Raw genomic sequence first — 19,468 nt, 5'->3', positions numbered from 1 at the left:
TACTAATTTTGTAATTTGGAACTAATTTAAGTTTGCTTTTTTAAGTCTAGATAATTTATAATATTTTTAAAATTCGAACCTCCGCAAGCCTCTTGGGAATGCAATGTCTGCAGCCCGACCTTCAATCCGAAATTTTCAAGGGCCCGTTTGCTGTTGTTTTCAAAAACACAAAAACCAACTTTTTATTATCCCACATAAAATATAAATACTAACCACATTTGTAAAATGTTGAAGAAGTAGATAACTGACTGATTTAATGGATATCGGTAAATTCGTTATAAGCAACAATTGTAAAATGTTAAAAGAGTTGGTTACTTAATAACTTAGTGGGATCTTGGTAAGTAGTCGATATTTTATAAACTACACTTGTAAGTTATAATTGGGAAAATTGTCTAAAATGTTGTCTAAAATGTTGTCTAAAATGTTATAAACTTATTACATTTTTGTCAATTTAGTCATAAAACTTTCAATTTTGCAAATCTAGTCCTAAATATTTTTACTTCTTGCCAATTGAGTCAATCCAATTAATTTTGATCGAAAATTGCTAATTAATGTGGCACTTTTTAATAATATTTTAATAATCTTTTTGAATTTTGAATTTTTCTCTTCTTTTTGGGGGGTTTGGGGTTAGGGCAGGCAACAATTACCGATTGACCATTGCCAACCACAATTGAGGACCAGTCAACCCTTGCCAACTCTCACTAGCCCCAGGCAAGGGCCCCGAGCAAGGTCGCCGCCCTTACTTGGCCAGATATGGCGAGAGCTTGCAAGCCCTCGCTTTTGCCAACAAGGGTGTTGCAGCCCTCACCTAGGGCTAGCAAGGGTCGGCCAACCCTAACCCCAACCCCCCTCCCTCCAAATTAAAGAGAGAGAAGAAAAAAAAAAAGAAAATTTTCAAAATTCAAAATTCAAAAAATTATTAAAAAGCGTCATTTTAGCGCCATCCAGTCACATTAGCAATTTCCTGTCAAAATTAGCTGAATGAGCCCAATTGACAAGAAGTGAAAATGTTTAAGACTAAATTGACAAAATTAAAAGATTTAAGATTTAATTTGCAAAAATACAATAGGTGAAGACTTTTTGGACAATTTTCCCATTACTAATATATTGCTATCTTAACCACCCGTCGTGGTGGCTCACCGGGTAGGCATTGGACTTCCATCGATGAGGTTTAGTGTTCGAAGCTCCTACAACGCAAGTTGCAGGAAGGCTAGTTTTGAGTCTCTTGGCGACTTACCCGCCTGGCACGTGTGTGGTGGCTAGCACGTGTCGCCTCCAGGTGGTTTACCTCCAGGCTGTCGGCCGTGCGGGACTCCCGAGTCACAAAAAATAATAATAATAATAAAATATATATATCTTAAGAAAGTTTTGATGACATTGGTCATCGAATTGACTTACATTTGCAAATTTTAGAGGAGTTGATGCGACTTACCCGCTGACACGTGTGTGGTGACTAGCACGTGTCGCCCTGGTTTACCTCCGACTGCTGGCCGTGCGGGACTCCCTGAGTCACCAAATATATATATATATATATATATATATATATATATATATATATATATCTCTCTCTCTTAAGAAAGTTTTGATGACATTGGTCATCGAATTGACTTACATTTGCAAATTTTAGAGGAGTTGATTATTTGTTAATTCATTATAAAGTTGGTAAGTATGAGTTACTTGTAAGTTATTTGACAATTGGGTTTCAATTCATTCTTAATTTACCAACTATTTTAGAAATTTCCCAACTACAAAAAGTTTTTTCAAATTTTCCCTTTGACTACACCCTAAACTCGTTCAAACTTGACGGAAGAACTCGGTTTAAGAAACATCTTAATCTATAATACTGCAGCAATATCATAATGAGTCGTCCTTGACTTGTGGTTTAATAGCGACTGGGTGTAAGACACGGATCTTGTCGTTTGAAAGCGCATTATTTTTTTAATTGATTCGGCGATTATATAACTATAATTCGTTTTATAGTATACTGGCCATGTTCAAATAATTCACATGATCCGCATATAAATACATATATATTGATGTCACGTATATTACATAAGATTCTCGCATGTGACTCGCACGTGGAGAAAAAAGAAAATAAAAGAAATCCTGAGATCAGAATGCTTACAGGACTATAAATTTCTTTTTTTTTTTGTTAATTCCCATAGAAGAATGAATGCCACTAGATCATGACTTATTTAATTCTGTAATCATAATAATTTATCGATCTTCAGTAGATCTTCATGTACCGACAATATATCACGAGAAATATAGAGATAGTTTGATTTACTAGATTAGACTGATCACATTTTCAGGAAATAAATTCCGAAGCCGAGAAAAAGGTTGTATTCTTCGATTTTAACTCAATTTTATGATCAAATGCATAGAGAAAATTGCTAGGCTCTACTATTTTGTGCAACAACTTTGGCATATCTCGAGTCACATCAACCCAAGCAATGCTGAACATAAATATTCTCAAGAGTTCTTTCCTCAGGTCTCAAGAATCTCTCGTGGAATGGTTGAAATCTTCAACAGCAAAAGGAGCAGAAATTTTGCAGGTTGTACAGAGTCTTTTGCAAATCCATGAAAGTATGATAACGCGAAAACCAGGAACCGAAGCAGAGCCCCTCGCAATCCCCTCGGATGTATATTCACAAAAGAATGACTAATCACAGCATATATGACAGTCGCAAGACGCGAACGTGGATGTGGAGACGCAACCGTAGGCGCGCTATGTTGTAAGGTTTTCTTGAATGGCAATGGATGAACCCAGTATGTTTCCACCGACGTCCGGGAATGTCTCGCAACCGGGAACTGGCTTCACCTTTCCTGTTCTGTCGATCTGAAGCGGATACTTTAGGAGGTGGGCTTTCATTTCGGTTACCTCATCAGCTGCATACTGTCTCCAGTTAGCCTCGCTTAGGGAACGCACCCTTCTCACGCAATCGAGACTCTCGGGGCACTTGAAGCATTCTTCGAGGCTACCGAGATGCTCCACCCACAGCGACATTCTGTATCCATGTATCTGCAATCAAATATGCAGAAATTGTTAGGCCATGAAAACACAAATGAGATTGACGAATGAGTTCCCAAAATGCCAAACTGATAGGATCTCAGTTGCTGCTATTTCGCTTGTGTCGTTTAGTATGATTAACAAACGGGACTCGGAAGCTCCAAAATGTCTCAATTTTGTCAAGAAACACAGGTTTAGGCTCAATATTGAGGATATTTGCATGTTTTCTGATAAAGCCAAAAATTTCATCCAAAATATAAAACTAAGTGCAACTATATTACAAATGAAACTCCTGCAAGAATCATCACAAGAGGACCGACAGTCACTTGCCTGGACAAGTGTAAAAGAGGCTTGAGATCCAAGAAATGGATCTCATAGGTTTTTACCTTATGCCAACAACAGAAAACGGTTTGAGATGATTATCTGGAGAAAAAAGCACAAAATTTACCTGCCCTTGTGGAGCTGACTGTTTCTGAGTCCAGGTGTGATGAGGCTGATATGCACCCATAGCTATTTCAGTGTCTCTAGTGCCCTCCAGGGATCGCTGATTAATATTCGCAGATCCAACTATCACATACTCATCATCCACTATCATTCCTTTAGAATGGACGTAAATCATAAACCGCCGGTTCTTTCGAGCAAGTTCCTGAGTGAGTTGCACAGCGCATTCAACCAAACCGAAGCAACATGATTTGAAATAATCATGGGGGACAATAAAAAATGAAGCATAATCAAAATACATATTGGAGATTGGGCCAAGGCACACCTGAGCCGCCTTTGCTCCATTTGCACGTCCTGACTTTATACTGTCTTCTCCATCTCCATCTGAAACTTCACGGTTGCCAAGGCAGAAGAAATTTAAATAGTCTTGAGGTTCATATTGATTGTCCAGCCCAGCCTCTTTTAGAGCCTTGTAGATTGTGTCATACATCATTTCCATTGTCTTGCGCTGCAGCAACAACATATGCATTGTGTAAAATGGTTTTTTTTTTTTTTTATCCGGGCATAAAATAGGAATAGAAGAGATTTTTCCAGTGTAAGGAACAGGAGCGGACCTATTATTATCAGCAAGTCGAGTAAATTTGTTATACATAAACTGAATGAGGACGTGAGTGATCTAATTGATCAGTAAATTTTCACATTGACCAAGATAGTTAATGAACATGCAAGTTCCTGACCAGTTTGTGGTATTCTAATGCTAACAAACAGGAAAACAATTCAAGCATGGCGAGTATGTTCATGTTCCTTTTGGGTCACTTTTCGAGCAAATTTTCAGACCACACAGCACAAGATCGGCAGGTTAAGATCCAAAGTAGAACCAAATCAAATCAAAATGGTGAGGCATTTCATCTAGTCCAAAAGTAAAAGACTTTTCTATCTGGACCATGTGCATAACTTTTAACAGAGGAAATGACAATATTACAACAGATAGAAAGACTTTTGCTTATTGGTATAACTCTCCAATGGAAGAAAGTGGCAAACAGATCAACTTCAATCCCTTTTTACCTTTAACTAATTTAGAACTAAACCAATGAGCAGAAGGATTTTTCCAATTTTATTTTGCTCTTCGAATTTGCTTTCCCCTTAACAAAGTCAGAACCAAACTAAAAGTTGAACTGAAGATTTCAGTTTCGTTTTGTTCTTTGTTTTCACCTTGTGTAACTGAATCTTACCTGCCAAAACAGCATTCTTTGAATGGGGAAGCTTGTAGGAACACCTTCTGGCCACATTGGGATAACAATATATGCAGAAAACCTCTCGTTTGCTCTTATTTTGCTAGCAATCTTAAGAGCTATCTCCATTGGTATTAAATTGTTGGCGCCTGCAATGAAATCCATAAGTTATCAAATAATGTCCTATTATGGAGTGCAGAACTCATTTTATATATATGTTGTCAAGACAACTACTCTCACTGAGTTCGCGCTGCTATGTTTTTCAATAGCCAAATAAGGGGGAAAATAGTTTATGTATATTATCTGGCTGGAAAGATCTTGTGGGAATAAAGCCTATAAATTACCTGTTTTGCTTGAAGAAAGGAACTACGTTAACTACGGACAGATTATATCGGGGATGAGCTCATGATGCAACATTTTTTTTTTCCCGAAATGATGCATCTTCATTTACCATGGAAATTCAACTTCCTTACCTATTTCTTTGTGAGAATCCCAGTTATATGATGAGCCAAGGAAGTACTGATTCTCAATGTAAATGAAATGTTGCGCTGCACGGATTGCCTCAACATATGCTGTGTGTATGCTCATGTCTATCAACACATTCTTTCCACATACCAGATTCTGTCACAAACGAGAAAGCATATCAATTACTCAACTTTTTATAGCGTTTCTATGTACCTGGATCAATCGTAAAGGAACATTAAATGATAAAGGTGTGGCTTGTTTCTCTAATACTCACTCTGCTTGGAGCATCTTTAGGGTTATCAGGGAAGCCTTTGACTGAATTGGAATCAATCGAGCGGAAAATCTTCACTTTGAAAAGTTAAGTCAGCTCCGCAGAGACAACTTGACAAGCTCAGAGAAGAAAATAATGGAAATTCTAACAGCAATGATCACTCTACCTGAATGTGCCAGTTCTCTAGGTCATCTTCACTTGGACAAGTAACATCTGAAATTTTCAAGATGTCCGGAATTCTTTCTAGTCTCAGAAGTTGATCATCATATGATGTCTTTAACTTCTGTAAACCATGTGGTTCTGAAACTTTTAACCAACGCTCCTCAAAGTTGGTGAGGACATCATATACTGCTGGTCCATCTATGCGGCAGTGCAAATCATGCCATGGCTGCCTTGGGCAACCAGCAGAAGGATCCTGTTAAGGATTTGGGTACAAGTGAAATGAGAAAACTCCTCATGCTTCTATTTTTCTCTTTTGGGTAATGCATCATTAAGGCAGATATTAAATTGCATACCACATTTTCCTACTAAAGAAAACCTTACATACCACATTTTCCTACTAAAGAAAACCTGGTAAATTGTATAAAATGATTGCTTACATGTTGACACATTTGCAGCTTAAATTCACATGACATCCTGTCAAGAAGATAAATCCCCTTAATAAACACCTGCCTACATGTAGCCCACTATGGTTGAATACATAGTACATTCTCTATAAAGCATGTGATGTGGGTGTAGATGTCTTGTCTGGGATTGTGCAAGGACCAATGAAGTGGGACGGTGATACCCCAAACAACCGTGCGCAAGTCCATGTGCAACAAGTATAATTATTCATTACCGAGAAAGTAGAGTTGTGATAGTCGTCTTTGTGCACCGTCTGCAGTGTCCGCATAGTTGGATGACTAGGAGTGTCATAACGACCCAAGCATAAATCTAGACCTCCAACAAATGCTACAAGCTTTCTTTTGTAATCCCCAGCTTCAGCATCCACAATGACCGTTTTCTGATGATGACTGTAAATCGTTCCTACTTCCTAAGTAATAAAGCCAAAAGGAAAAAAAGATCAGGAGGTCCAAAGCAATTGCTGAAGCAAAAAAAAAAAAAAAAAAAAAAAGAAAATTTTAAAAGACTATCCACATTGATGCATACATGGAAAACGAAATTAATGCAGGTCAATATCAAACACTATTAGGAGAAAAGATGCAGCGGCCAATTTGAATATGGAAAATTTCCGGACAAATCACTATTTTCTGATCAGATAGAAGAAAAAATTGGGAAGAATATCATCACATATAGAGCTCATAATTCTGAGTAAAAGTATACTTCGGGTCTTTGACACCAGTTTCGGATTTAGAAACATATGGAGGCGATAGTTTTGATATAAACCCAGACAGATCTTATTGAGAGTTATGTTTATGAACAGGTTAGAATGTTTAGCATACTTCAAATGATATTGACAAATACAGCATTACCCAAAAAAATCTAAAATTTACTAGCTTCCTGAATAAAGGCTTCCATTCTGTCAGTGCCAAACCTACTTTAACCCATTCTTGGTTACATGGTATCTGCAATGTCTGATTATAGACGATTAAATCTGCAGGTGAGTTATAATACAACAGTAAAGAAGTGGTAACATGTTTTTAGCGTCATTTGATGTTCTGCATCTACATGATCAAGGATTTTAACGTGCTTCCTGCTTTTGAAAAGCTACGAAGTCAAAGTTCTACCAGATTGTTGATCATAATTCCACAATCCGGCATTCAGTTTTCACCAGCAAAACTTTAAAACTCCTTTCTTTTCCATTGAATCTGCAGTATGTGGTAGTTGAAGTTGGATGAAAACTTTGCTAAGAGAATGAACATCCCAAGATACTTTTAGACAGAGAAACTTGAGGAGGGGTGTACAGGCATAAATGGTGTTTTTGCCTCTAACCTTCTTTTTGACCCAGCTATGTCCTTTTCCAGCTGATCGAGGACAAAGTAGCACTTGCACTGATGAGTTCCTGAAGAAATGACGAGTCACCTCATCATTTGTATGCATGACCCCTTCCTATTTTGATGCAAGTCAATGAACAGATGAACCATAAGAAGTTGCAACATTAAGCCCTTGAAGTTTGCCTGAGCTATGTATCAATGTCATTAAATGTCAATTGAACATAATAACAATCTATGAGTCGTAAATTCCTCTATGCTTCTTACATACATGTGCTTACAGAAGTTCTTATTCAATCAAATAACAAAGCAGTTCTTGCTTTCTACTGATTCCAATTATCCCTCATCTATAATGCATGCTGCCTTCACGTAATTATCTATCCAATTTATGGGCTAGTTGATACTAAATACACCATGAGCTGTAGATCATGCAGAAGCTAACATTCAAATGAAACCCGATTGATGCCGGTGGGATTGCTTATGAGAGAGAAATCCGTGTCATTGAAAAAAAAGAAAATGACAGGTCCGAATTTGCTGGCTTGAACAGTTGACTGACCTAACTTGTGCCTTAATAAGTTAAGATCAAATATCATGTCACATAAACTTCAAGATACCAAGGAAATCAAGAATGCAGGAAGAAAATAATCTCTGACAGGCATCTATTTCCATAACAAGTTGCAGGGTAATGGAGCAGCACAGCATAAATACCAAGACAGCATGTGAGTGCCATAGTATATTCTTGCTTGTGGCAAACTGACTTAGAATCAAATCACATGACTTCAAATATTTTGTAGTTCCTTACCGTTTTGTACCCCAGAATGCTGCGAGAAGTAGGATCATCCCACACTAGAAGAAGCACTCTGACCCCTTCCTGTGACTTGGTTTTGAGTAGATCCCCTAATGTATGATCTGTCACCTCATTGCCATCCCTGAGCAGTCTCACCTTGTGGAACACAGACCATCCAGAAATATAGACTAAACGCCGGGCCTGACTAATTGCATTAAAGATATCTAGCCAACAACTCCCATGGTTGTACTGCAAGTCATCATCAAGCTCTAAATTAGGAAGGGAACCATCATGGACATGAGCATCTTGATAAAGAGTAACCCTACCACCCCTCCTGAGAGGGAAGTATGTATTTGGTACTCCCTGGTAATTAGGACCATGACTGGCTCCCTGACTATAAATTTCCACTTTATCCACCGGAGTGTATTGGATCGACAAGCTCAAGACAGCTCCAGTCTTGATGGGCTTTCCGTTACCATTCAAGATAGGGAAAGTCCCTTCGATTTTTGTTTCCGACAACAACTGTTCCACAGGAATCCCCACTGCTCCTATTATCTGGGAGCCCACTACATCATTGTCCTTAACCACAAAATACACTTCCGCAGCATAATGTGCCACAGGCACATAAAAGTGCTGTTTCCATTCAGGGTTCTCGCTGTTACTGATCACGAACGTCCTACCAATGACAGCACCAGAAACAGAAACTGTAACATAAGGATCGCTGGTTATGTTAGACATTTGCCCTTCGATTTTCCCTTTAACCTTGACCGGAATTTTCTCAAGCATGTCCCCTAATTTCCTGTGAAACTTATCCAAATTGGGGAGTTTCTTGGCATCCTTCACCCAAATGTCTAAGTTTCCATGTAAGAGCTGCAGCTTCAGAGATTGCTTGCTGGTTTTAATAGGAACAATCTGTTGACCCTGGACATGGGATGATCCTCCGAAGGACAAGGTTCCAGCGAAAAATGATCGAGCCATAGAAAATCTCCTCAGTACCGATGGAACTGAAGCACTTGAAATAGTAGACTATATATAACCCGACAACACAACAACTCCGCCACTACTTCGACAACAACCCGAATAACTTATCAAGCTATCGAAGCCCCTGACCGACAAGCAACTCCGAACGACGAACCCACGCAAACCTGCCTCCCTGAAGCAATGCGTCAAACTACAGGCAGCCAGAAAATCGTGCAAGGATGAAACGAGGTACCTGGACCGAATAATTGCCCTCGGGAACACAACAAACCGAGAAGAAAGCTGGCCTGATGAGCTCAGAACGGACCCGCCGAAACGAGCCGAGCGGAGTTCGGCATCCGAGGCAAAGACTCCCCGACCATAAACGAGATGGTGCCCGAATAAGACGAGCAAAACTAGAGCTGACCAGGTAAAGGGAGGAGCAAGTCCAAGAACACAAAAGGGTTGAGCTCGAAGCTTTGAAAAATCGTTCAAGAATGACTCGCAGGCGCATGATTAGCCCTTTGAAAAACGTCGTGGGAAACACGGAGAGGACAATGAACTTCGGCAAGCCTTGCTAGACCTTCGCCTTTGAATATTCAAAGGGGGCAAGGTTCCGAAGCGTCGTTCTTCGTTTCAAAGTCCTCAGTGTCAACGGAGAGTCGAGAAGACTTTCTTTGTTTTTGCCGCCATATTTGAATGACTGTTGGTCAGGACAGGGACATCCTATTCCCTAGGTAGAGCGTTCTAGTATCCAACACCAACAAACTCGGTTTTTCCTTCTCCAGGCTTTTTATACACAAATACAGGCCAGGGCTATAGGATTTCTTATTGATTAAAAAAAAAAAAAAAGATGGGTTTTTATATTTTAATTTTTTGAATATTACTTAATTAGGTCTTTGGTTAGACCATCTTGTTAAATATATACGGTGATTTGTAGCTAGGCAAGCGTATCGTCGCGATTTATCCAAATAACCTGCATTGAGACCGATTTATGGAAACCATTTAATTGAATAAAATGGCGGGCTCCCATCGAATGCTTGAATATGTTCAAACATCTGCTTACAATCCATGTCAATGTCATATTGCCTAACAAAGGGACGTTGTAAACCATTCTTAATGTCTATAGTGTCGCTATTTTTATCGAACAATGTCTATAAGCCGCAGATTTCACTTGTCTGAAATTGTAAATTAAAGTCCCAACAAAAAAAAATTGTAAATTAAAGGTTATAGCATGTTTTCCTAATCTCTCCATCAAATATAAATAATAGAAAACACGATTAAAAGAGAGCCCCAACCGTTAGCTAAGAAAAAAAGAAAGGGAATTTACAAAAATCGTTAAGTTAATTAAATATTAAATTGCTTCTTCATCTAACAGCTTAAACTATTAGAAAAATTGATGTTTATCTCATAAATTTTCTTATTATATCAGAATATGAGATCTCGAGTTCAAATATTTCCAGACAATTATATATTTTCACGATTTAGATTTAGACTAAAGTTCAGTCTAGACATGAAGGGTAATGTTAGAGTAACTAACTATTAAACAATATTTTTATCTAATAGCTTAAATTAGTTTTGCTTGTCATTAATGATCTTATTCATTTGTAATTACACCAAAAAAATAAAAAATAAAAACGCGAGTAGCAGATGCATATTCACGAGGCGACATTATTCGTGACAAGGCCATACATTACCGTTGTTATTGATGACAGTCATGATTGTCCTTAGAAATGGCTCGTACTGACAGGACCCTGCCCCTCGGAACCAACCTGAACCATCCCCAAAAGCACGAGCAATTAAAACGGGCACCACTGGGGACGGCCCTCTCTAGCCGTCCCTATAAGATGCTTCCATTTAACATCTAAAGTGCCATATAGCGACACCATTTAGGAGGAGTGTAATTTAGTGAAGGGTCCCTAGATTTCTCTAGCTCTAAATATACCACGCATTCAAATCCATTTAATTGAGACCTGCCCTACATATAGAATTGATGAACAAGGTTGAGTCCATTGTGACCCCCCACTCTTCATTAAGTATGCAATCGGGTCATTATGTACTTTTTCGGTTTGCAATTAAAGTCTCCTTATTTACGTGATTTGTTCAGTTAAAACTTCTAACTTATACGATTTATGCAATTGGTTCTTCTGTCACCTACCATGAACAATTTCATCAATTTTGCAACATGGGATAATCTAAGTAACGAAAAAGCGTTGCCCCGTGCCAGTAAAGTGCCCTTGGATTTAGGTAAGAAAGTAGATTAGAGAGAAAGAGGAGAGAAGACCTAATTAATGAGTACTTTTGTTTGCAGTTTTAAACTAGAGTCTATCTTTTCCATTAAACTACAAAATCCTTTCTTTATTTTATTTTGCTTGCACTTTTATTATGTCCATTTCCCTCCTCCAGGCTAAATTGGTGGGAGTGGTGCACAAATCAGATTCGACCTTATATGTTCGACAGAATGTCTTGTAACAATTCATTAATATTCATGTCCATATATAATCAAATTTGTTTAGTAGAAAGGGTATTCAATCTGCTACTATCTCGCTCCATTTCACCTAAATAAGTAGTCTCGTCTTCGAGTATGATAAGGCATTATTCTCCCTTGTTGATTTCTTTCAATGCACCCTCCCAAATCAATAGTCTCTTCTTCGAGTCTGATAATGCATTCTTCTCCCTTGTTGACTTCTTTCAATGCACCCTCCCAAGCCCACTTGTTCACGTTCCACGTGATGGTGAGGTGATGGATGTAGTCTACATATTTGATATATAACATACTACATATACATTGGCATATTTCCCAACAACTTGAACTTATTAGCAAAAAAGAGAAAGAGATTATCCTAATAGGATTATCAAAGGAAGTTTAGTGTTTATCTTGTAGCTATTCTATGTTCCAATTCGGGTTATCTAACATGATTATAGTTTTCATGTTTCCATGTGTAAAATGCCGACTTACACATGAGAAGGAATGTCAAGTGATATTGTCACGAGCTGATTGTTTGGGATTGGAACCGTATTGTCACAGGCTAATTGTTTGGGATCAGGACCGTGCAACGACTTAGACTTCTTTGGATCGGTGGATCTCCCAAGCTAAGCCTTTTCCTAAGGATCGGTGGAGCTAAGCTTAGAGAGAGAAAATACTTATGAAGAGAATGCTTTCTAATGCTCAAGTGTTGGAGGGATACAAATGAGAGAAGGACCCTCCTATTTATACAAGAATTCCTTTCATTAGAACAATTGATTAACTCTAGATCTAATGGTGGAGATTGCATCTCTTCATCTACCAACTATCAGCATTTATGCAAAGAATGCTCTACTTGTCACATTTACAGTATCGTCCGTCCCTAAAAATATTTCAAAAACTCTAGGAGATTGGCCTAGTCTTCTTGGATGATTCACGGTCATTGGTGCATGGAAAACCTTGGAATCGTGACAATATATTGTATATGCATTATCGGCCCATTTCTTTATTGTGTTCAGAATATTAGAACTTCCAATCATTACGATCATGTGTCGCATCCTCGAAATTGATGATCCATCTTAAAATTGTGACTTCTAAAACCATATGTACTATTTATGAGAAAAGATATACGAAGAGCGGTTTCTCGTAAATTTTACAATGTTGCTTAATCGTCTTCTTATCATATTTTTGTGAATATTTTGCTTACCGTAAGATCTTGTGAGAGCCGTCAAATATGGGGGAATTCGAGTTCTTTGTAATGCGAAACGCGAACCACTCTCGCCAGGTGATGGGGCTCTCTAGACTTCGAAAACCAAACGATATAAATCTTCGATTTCACAGCTACTGCAAGTTGAGATAACTAAATTTGATTAATTTGGACTGAGTTAGCAATTCGCAGAAATATTCAAAGGGCGTTTGTCGTTGGGCCCGACCAAGCCTAAATGGGCTCGACTCCCTTGCTGTAGATCAAGACAATGTCATAAAAGCCCACAAGAGAAGGCCCAAGAAGATGAACCAAACTACCTCTCTTGTTTCGTAGAAACATTTGACGAGTTCATCGAGCTACAGCCTACACCGTGATCATCTATGGTGTTTAGATTTTGGTAGTTGATTCTTGTGTAACCCATTCTTAATCATCAAATAATATATATTACTAACATATATTAATCGGTGTTGAATTCACCCAATGTGAAGGGTCAATTTGGAAATGCAAATCGGTATCTCCACAGCTTCGGATTACTTGCGTATCGTGTATGATAATCGTCTACATCGCAAGGATTTTCTCTAATAATCAGAAGAAGGCATCTATAAAGAAGATCATCACATAAAATCCACTAGCATATTAAAAAAAAAAAAAACTCTATTACATGGAAAAGAAATGATACATTTATGCTTAAAAATGCATTTCAAGAACGGTCCGCGCACTAATTATTTCGCAAATTTGAATTCAATGAGTTTGTCCTAAATGTTTGAGATGCATCCACTGAAATCTAAAGTTAGCTTGACTAATCACTACAATGGCACGTAATAAATAATGTTTTAAATATAAGGTACGATCCAAAGTTGTCAAGGGATTACTATTGGAACACAGAAAAAGTTTTTTATGATATTATTTACGTCCCAAAGGAGAAAATGCTTTTTACCTAATACTTTTGACCGACACATCGTGAAGATAAGACTTCTAACGGACCGATGAAGTGAAAAAGGATTTATCATTCTGTATTCATAAAAAGTGAAAGATGAAAATATTCAATCGTATCCCCTATGCCGTCAATTCCACGAGAGTTAACGACAAAACCACGAAGCCAAAGACCCACTTGACCCTTTTTCGAAATATCCTTTGTAGCCACGATTGGGGATCTCCCGTCTTAAACTTCAAGATCAATCGAATAATGACTTTGCCTCATGTATCATCAGCAAACACGAAGAGATACTAATTCCATCCCAATCACTTGACGAGGTCGTGAGGTAATTTAACCCCCCTTCACCTGAGGGTAAGTGAGATTGAAATCTAATAATAGGTTGGCGACTTCATCCGACACTTGAAATTTCAATCGCGACTTTCCACCGAAGGACCCGAATAAGACACGCCCCGCGCGGGGGCCGTGGACCCCCTCTCGTTTATCCGAAACACAGAGAGAGAGAGAGAGCTCCGGCGTGGGGGAAGGAAAAAAGAAGAGGAAGGAATTGGAGGGGGGGGTGAAGGTGGGGGCGGGCGCCACCCGGGCGGGACCACGCTGGAGGCCCCCGTACGCCGTCCATCTCCCTCGAGAGATGCGTGGCCCCCACGCGAGGACCGCCAGACGACGGAGGGGTGGGCCCCACGAGCTTTTGTTTTTATTTATTTATTTATTTATTTGCTTTTGCCATCGCACGTGTGGGGCCAGCACAGCACTCCTCTTCCCTATCCCCTTTGGACCACAGCCTGCCCAGCCTTTCCCGCACACCGGACCCCACCCCTTGCCTTCCCCACCCCCACACGGATCACGTCCTCCGTCTCGGGCCCCACCCACCCCCGGGGACGAGCCTTTCCCTCTCACGCGCTCGCGGCGCGTGGGGGAGGAATCTCCCGGGCGGGCGGGCCAGTCGGGGCCGGGGGTGGGCGGCACGCGGGCCGAGCGAGGGTGGGGGGGGGCGGGTGGTGGCGAGCGGCTCGTGGGTTTTGAACCCTTTTTGTGGTTCCACATCCCCCACCACTCAGCGGAGGCTCGGCCCCACCCACCATTTGGCAGGTCCGTGGGGCCCACCGGCCAGACGCAAACCCGCTCAACTAATTTCCGCCTACCTTTGGGGGAAGAGGAGGAAGAGAGAGAAGAGGGGGCGGTTGTCACGTGCGAGCCCGGTCGTGACCCACGTGCGAGGGGGTCAACTCCGAGGGGGGAATTTATTACTTTAATTAACCAAAATTATATTGAAATTTGGATTTCCCTTTATTTTTTGCGCAGCCATGGAGTGCGGGTCGAATTATCGCAAAAAGCGGGCTTTTTCTTTTCTTTTTCTTTTTTTGAATTTCCCTTTTGAGGTTTTAGGCCTCTTGAAGTCTCTTCTAGCAAAACCGAAGTTTCGTCAAAGTTAAATCACACCTTCTGCTTTTCCATCGCTTAAGGTTCGTGCACATCAAGTGACGTTGGCAATTTGTATTTGTGCGTCAGCGTTTATGGAATATCGATATAATAATATATTGCGGAATATAGCAATCCGAATAGTACCATAATGTGTTAATCATATTGACCTACTTGACACAAATTTGAACTAAAAAGAAAAACAAAGAGTTACATCTCACGTAACACAATTGAAGTAATGGCTTGATGAGTCACCACGAGTGCATGATTTGCTATGGCACGAAATCGGTCCGCCAATGCGAAATCAACCCAACAACACTAAGTCGGCTCGAAACATCCTTAGTTTTCACAACATCAATTTATACATTTTTTAAATGCATTAGTAAAATTTCATCAAAATAAATTTATAAACATAATCCAAACAAATGGAATATCATTAGTTTGAAATCTTAATAGTGAATGACATGGAAATATAGTCTTTAAGCCGATCGAGTATCTAAATGAGTCATATACAGATCATGTCAACACTAGCTCATTAATTTAAACAGCGTACACGAGTCGATATCGTGCATGGTAAGTTGAACACGAACAAGACATAATAATTGGTTGCATCTTGTAGGTTAACATGAAATTGACCTCAACATGATCAGAAATTGACCCCAACATGATCAGCCTCAATCAAGACCAGCTAACAATTGTCGCATCCTATTCTAATCATGTTATATTGTCGTATCAGATATCGTCGCCCTCTTACACGAAGCAAGCACCAGAGTTTCACACGATCACCAAACAAGTAGGTTGCACAAAGCTTCATGAGCTCGGATTCATATTAGAGTTCCCTGCCCGTTTAGTTCAAGTACCAAGCACGATCCAAGCTTAAAGTTCAATTAAAGATCTAGCTTTTGCGAAGGAGAAAGGGACCATGAACACGCCGCACGTGCCGAGAGGCACCGGGAGAGAGCTAGTCCAGTGGATTAACTCCGAGCTCCGTTCTTAGCATTTTTATAGGAGAAAAAAAAGGAGATATATCTCGAGATGGCAATACCTACACATAAAATATTCTTGGGTATTTTAGCCCCATTATAAACCCCCCCAAATATAAAAAGAAGTAATGCGGGAGATGTATTACATGATTTCATTGGCCTGTCGCAGGCTTTTTATGCGTGGTACGAGCAATGCAAAACCACAACCATATGAAATTCATGGTCCGGGCACAAAATGTTCCTGAAAAAAAGCCAAGAAATCAATATAATCACGTGAAATTCTCAGAAAATTAAAAAAAAAAAAATGGAAGATTTCGAGAGCCCATTATTAACTAAATAGTTTGCAAGAGGACTTGAGTTGCAATTTCACAATAACCCGTCAATTTGAAGTACAGATTCACGATAAAAATTAGAAAAAAAGAAGGAAGAAGAAGAGGAGAGGAGAAAATCTTGATCACCTAAAATTCTAAAAAAACTCATCTTTTTTTTTTTTTTTTTTCCCTTATTTTGTTTTGTCAGTCGCAAATTAGAACTCTTTCCTTCCTCAAGGCTTGGAGGCGTGGGGCTGTGCACGGCCGTGAGCACCGTTGTCGGAAGCCATGAACTGCAGCTCCTTCTTGTCGTAAATCTCCAGCGAAAAGTCCCTCAACATCTGAGCCTTTTCCCTGCCGCCGCCGCCCCCGGCGGAGCTCACGCTCGGCGCCATCGTCGACTTCTTCGCCGCCGCCTTTGCCCCGACCACGCTGGTGCTCACGGCCGAGTTCGTCATCCCGCCGCATATCCCCGGCGACGGCCCCCTTATCTCGATCCCCGAAGGAATATTCCCTCCTCCTGCGGCCGCCGCCGTCACCGCCGCGACGAGCGACGACACCGGCCGCGCCGCCGCCCCGGCCGCGGCCGCCACGTTGAACACCGGGGTCATCGCCGGCGAGAGCGCCCATATCTGCGCCTGCTGAGCCACCGGGGGCCCGCCAGCGACCACCGCGCCGGAGGCCTGCGGTGGCGGGATCATCCAGAAGGCGTTGGTGGGGACCACCAGGCCGGCGTTCCCGACCGTCCACACCGGCATCAGCCCCTGGGGCGGCGGTGCCGCGGTGGCGAGGCCCGACGACTGCGTGATCACGGCATCGCCCGCGTCGCAGAACTCACTGTTCGACGGACGTTTGCGCTTGGGGGCAGCGGTTGTATTGCTGCTGCTGTTGTTATTGCTCGGAGCGGAGGGGATTTTGAGGGTCCCGTCGACGGTCATCGCGATGGCAGGGACGGTCCCGGTCCCCGTGGCTTCGATGATGGCGTGCTCGGCGTGCTCGAGGAGCCACCGCACGGTCTCGCCGTCGGACTTGTGGCCGAGCTCCCGCGTCAGCTGGAAGATCCTGGCGGCGCAGGTGGCGGGTATCCGGATCCTCCGGCCGCGGCCCTCCACCTTGGTGTGGCGGTCCTTGGTGGAGGAGGAGGAGGAGGAGCGCCTGGCGGCGGCGGCGGCGGTCGCGGAGACGCTGGACAAGGGCATGGGCATTGGCTGGACCTGCACCCCCTCCGGGGCCAGCCGGCGGGCGACTCGTTCGGGGTCGGACTCCACCGGCTCGTCCTTGAGCGAAACGGCCCGGAACAACGGACGCGCCGCCGGCGGGTCGCGGGGGGCGGGGAGGCACTGGCGGGGCGGCCGTCGTCAGGGTCGCCGGCGCTGGTGCTGAGATCGGAGGCGCCCCCGTTGTCGTCGGGGTCCGGCTCCCGCTGCTGAAACGACGCCATTTCGGACGAAAGGTGGCGTTTCTTTTATTCCCTTCGCTCGAGCCTTGACGTCTTATGATGTCGGGAGGAGCCGAGAGGCAAGAACTGAAGATGGGTCCTCCGGAAAAGCACAGAGGTTCAAGGAACAAGAAGAAGAAGAAGAAGCACAATGGAACAGAACAAGGCAGAGGGATCAAAAAGCTCGAAGCGGAAATTCTCCTTGTTCCTTTTTACAAAGCGAAGCCCTAAGAAAGAGAGAAGGAAGGAGAGAGAGAGAGAGAGAGAGAGAGAGAGAATTTGCAGTAAAAATCGTTACTTCCTCCATCCGGTCGCGCGCACCGTTGCTTAATATGGGGAGGGCGGGGTGCTGGTGTCGGGATGGAGTGCGTTGATGATGAAGGGAACGGACGGCGGGGATCCGATCAGGGGTAGGCTTCGTGATGTGGGGGAGAGGGGGATGGCGCGCGGGTGGGGGCCGCTTACTCATCACGGGTCCCAATCACAAGTGGACCACCGAGGGCGGGACAGGTGGTCTCCGGGTCTCCGCCAATAGGAGGGGAGTAGAGTGGTGGTGGGGTTGGGGTGGGGGGCAGAGATCGGGGCGGGGGAGGGAAAAAAAAAAAAAAAAAGAAGAAGAAGAAGAAGAAGAAATTTTATCTTTTTTGTGCGGGGGGCCCCCCAGGTAAAGTGGGGTTTCCATTGGTTGAGACCACCTCACCATTTTTGTGGTCCCGGCACCATCCGGAAGAACAGCGAAATTTTTTAATGTATATATATATATACAAAGTTGGGAAAAAAAAAGATTTTAAGAGCCGTCACATTTTCCGGAGTGAGTTTTTTATTAATTTTTTTTGTGGGGGGTGTTGATAATCAAATTAAATAATCGGGGGTCAAGCCGTGCTCGCGCTTGCTCTTTCCTAAGAGGTTGGGTTTGGGTTTAGGGTCAGGTCAGGTCAGGTGAGTGATTACTCTTGTTTAAGAATTGTTTGAGTTTGTGGGGTCAAAGTCGGATCAAATTGAGAAATGAGAATATAGCTATTGGGCATGCGGGCATTAGCTTGTATTGTAGATTTGATTAGAGAACTACTAAGATTATGAGAGTGCTTAATTAAAGTGAGCTCACACGAGTCCTAACATCTAACGGGCTTTGGTTCTAGACGGTGTTGGGAGAGGGGGGCTTTTATCAATGGGACCATGAGGGCGGGGTCTAGTCTCTGATACTACTGTAGCAGCCTTTGTAAAGCTTTATTTAATTTGTTGATAGCTTGCCATTTGCTGTCTTAAAGTTATGGCCCTTTTAGATGGTACGCTGGGTCAAGTTGCGCAGTAGCCGTGCTCGCGGCAGACGGGAGGGCCTTGCATGCAAGCATTTACTAGCCTCCGATGTAGCCATAGCATCGGCCAGCTCGGATGTGTTTTCTGGGTTTTCTGGTTCCACTTGGTCTCGGCCGAAAGGCCAATGAATTTAAACCCGTTCACTTAGTCGTGCCAAACAGCTAGCCTGCAAAACATATCAACCTAACCATCGTACGCGACTTGCCGGTTGTTCTTGGCGATATTTCTAATTGCTAGATGATCCTCGAAAGTCCTTTCTTGCTCCCCAACTGAATCCGGAGGGTTCAATATTGCTGAA

General features: G+C 42.1%; 2 protein-coding genes across 2 annotated transcripts; both read right to left on the bottom strand.

The window, feature by feature from the left end:
- Nucleotides 1–2,469: 2,469 nt before the first annotated feature.
- Nucleotides 2,470–9,660, bottom strand: LOC104441809 (phospholipase D beta 1). The gene is made up of 10 exons (XM_010055051.3): nucleotides 8,153–9,660; nucleotides 7,352–7,468; nucleotides 6,258–6,452; nucleotides 5,586–5,834; nucleotides 5,423–5,491; nucleotides 5,157–5,304; nucleotides 4,684–4,832; nucleotides 3,777–3,959; nucleotides 3,459–3,656; nucleotides 2,470–3,022 (listed from the first exon to the last, which is right to left on the bottom strand). The coding sequence occupies exons 1-10, from the start codon at nucleotides 9,113–9,115 to the stop codon at nucleotides 2,729–2,731; spliced, it is 2,565 nt and encodes an 854-aa protein (XP_010053353.2). The 5' UTR covers nucleotides 9,116–9,660; the 3' UTR covers nucleotides 2,470–2,728.
- A 6,193-nt stretch (nucleotides 9,661–15,853) lies between these two features.
- LOC120292722 (transcription factor TCP9-like) lies at nucleotides 15,854–18,166 on the bottom strand. The gene is made up of 2 exons (XM_039311076.1): nucleotides 16,251–18,166; nucleotides 15,854–16,166 (listed from the first exon to the last, which is right to left on the bottom strand). The coding sequence occupies exon 1, from the start codon at nucleotides 17,618–17,620 to the stop codon at nucleotides 16,649–16,651; it is 972 nt and encodes a 323-aa protein (XP_039167010.1). The 5' UTR covers nucleotides 17,621–18,166; the 3' UTR covers nucleotides 15,854–16,166; nucleotides 16,251–16,648.
- Between the last annotated feature and the right edge of the window lie 1,302 nt (nucleotides 18,167–19,468).

The sequence above is a fragment of the Eucalyptus grandis genome, chromosome 4, assembly GCF_016545825.1.
Source record: "Eucalyptus grandis isolate ANBG69807.140 chromosome 4, ASM1654582v1, whole genome shotgun sequence".
Classification (NCBI taxonomy): Eukaryota; Viridiplantae; Streptophyta; class Magnoliopsida; order Myrtales; family Myrtaceae; genus Eucalyptus; species Eucalyptus grandis.
The sequence above is the reverse complement of the archived record's forward strand: the minus strand, read 5'-3'. Positions and strand labels throughout refer to the sequence as shown.

Excerpts from the sequence above, each read along its gene's own strand:
- LOC104441809 (XM_010055051.3), bottom strand. The coding sequence starts at position 9,115 with ATGGCTCGATCATTTTTCGCTGGAACCTTGTCCTTCGGAGGATCATCC. Across the intron at positions 7,469-8,152 it reads GCATTCTGGGGTACAAAACG|GAAGGGGTCATGCATACAAA; the intron begins GTAAGGAACTAC and ends GCATCAAAATAG. Across the intron at positions 3,657-3,776 it reads ATGGAGCAAAGGCGGCTCAG|GAACTTGCTCGAAAGAACCG; the intron begins GTGTGCCTTGGC and ends CAACTCACTCAG.
- LOC120292722 (XM_039311076.1), bottom strand. The coding sequence starts at position 17,620 with ATGCCCATGCCCTTGTCCAGCGTCTCCGCGACCGCCGCCGCCGCCGCC.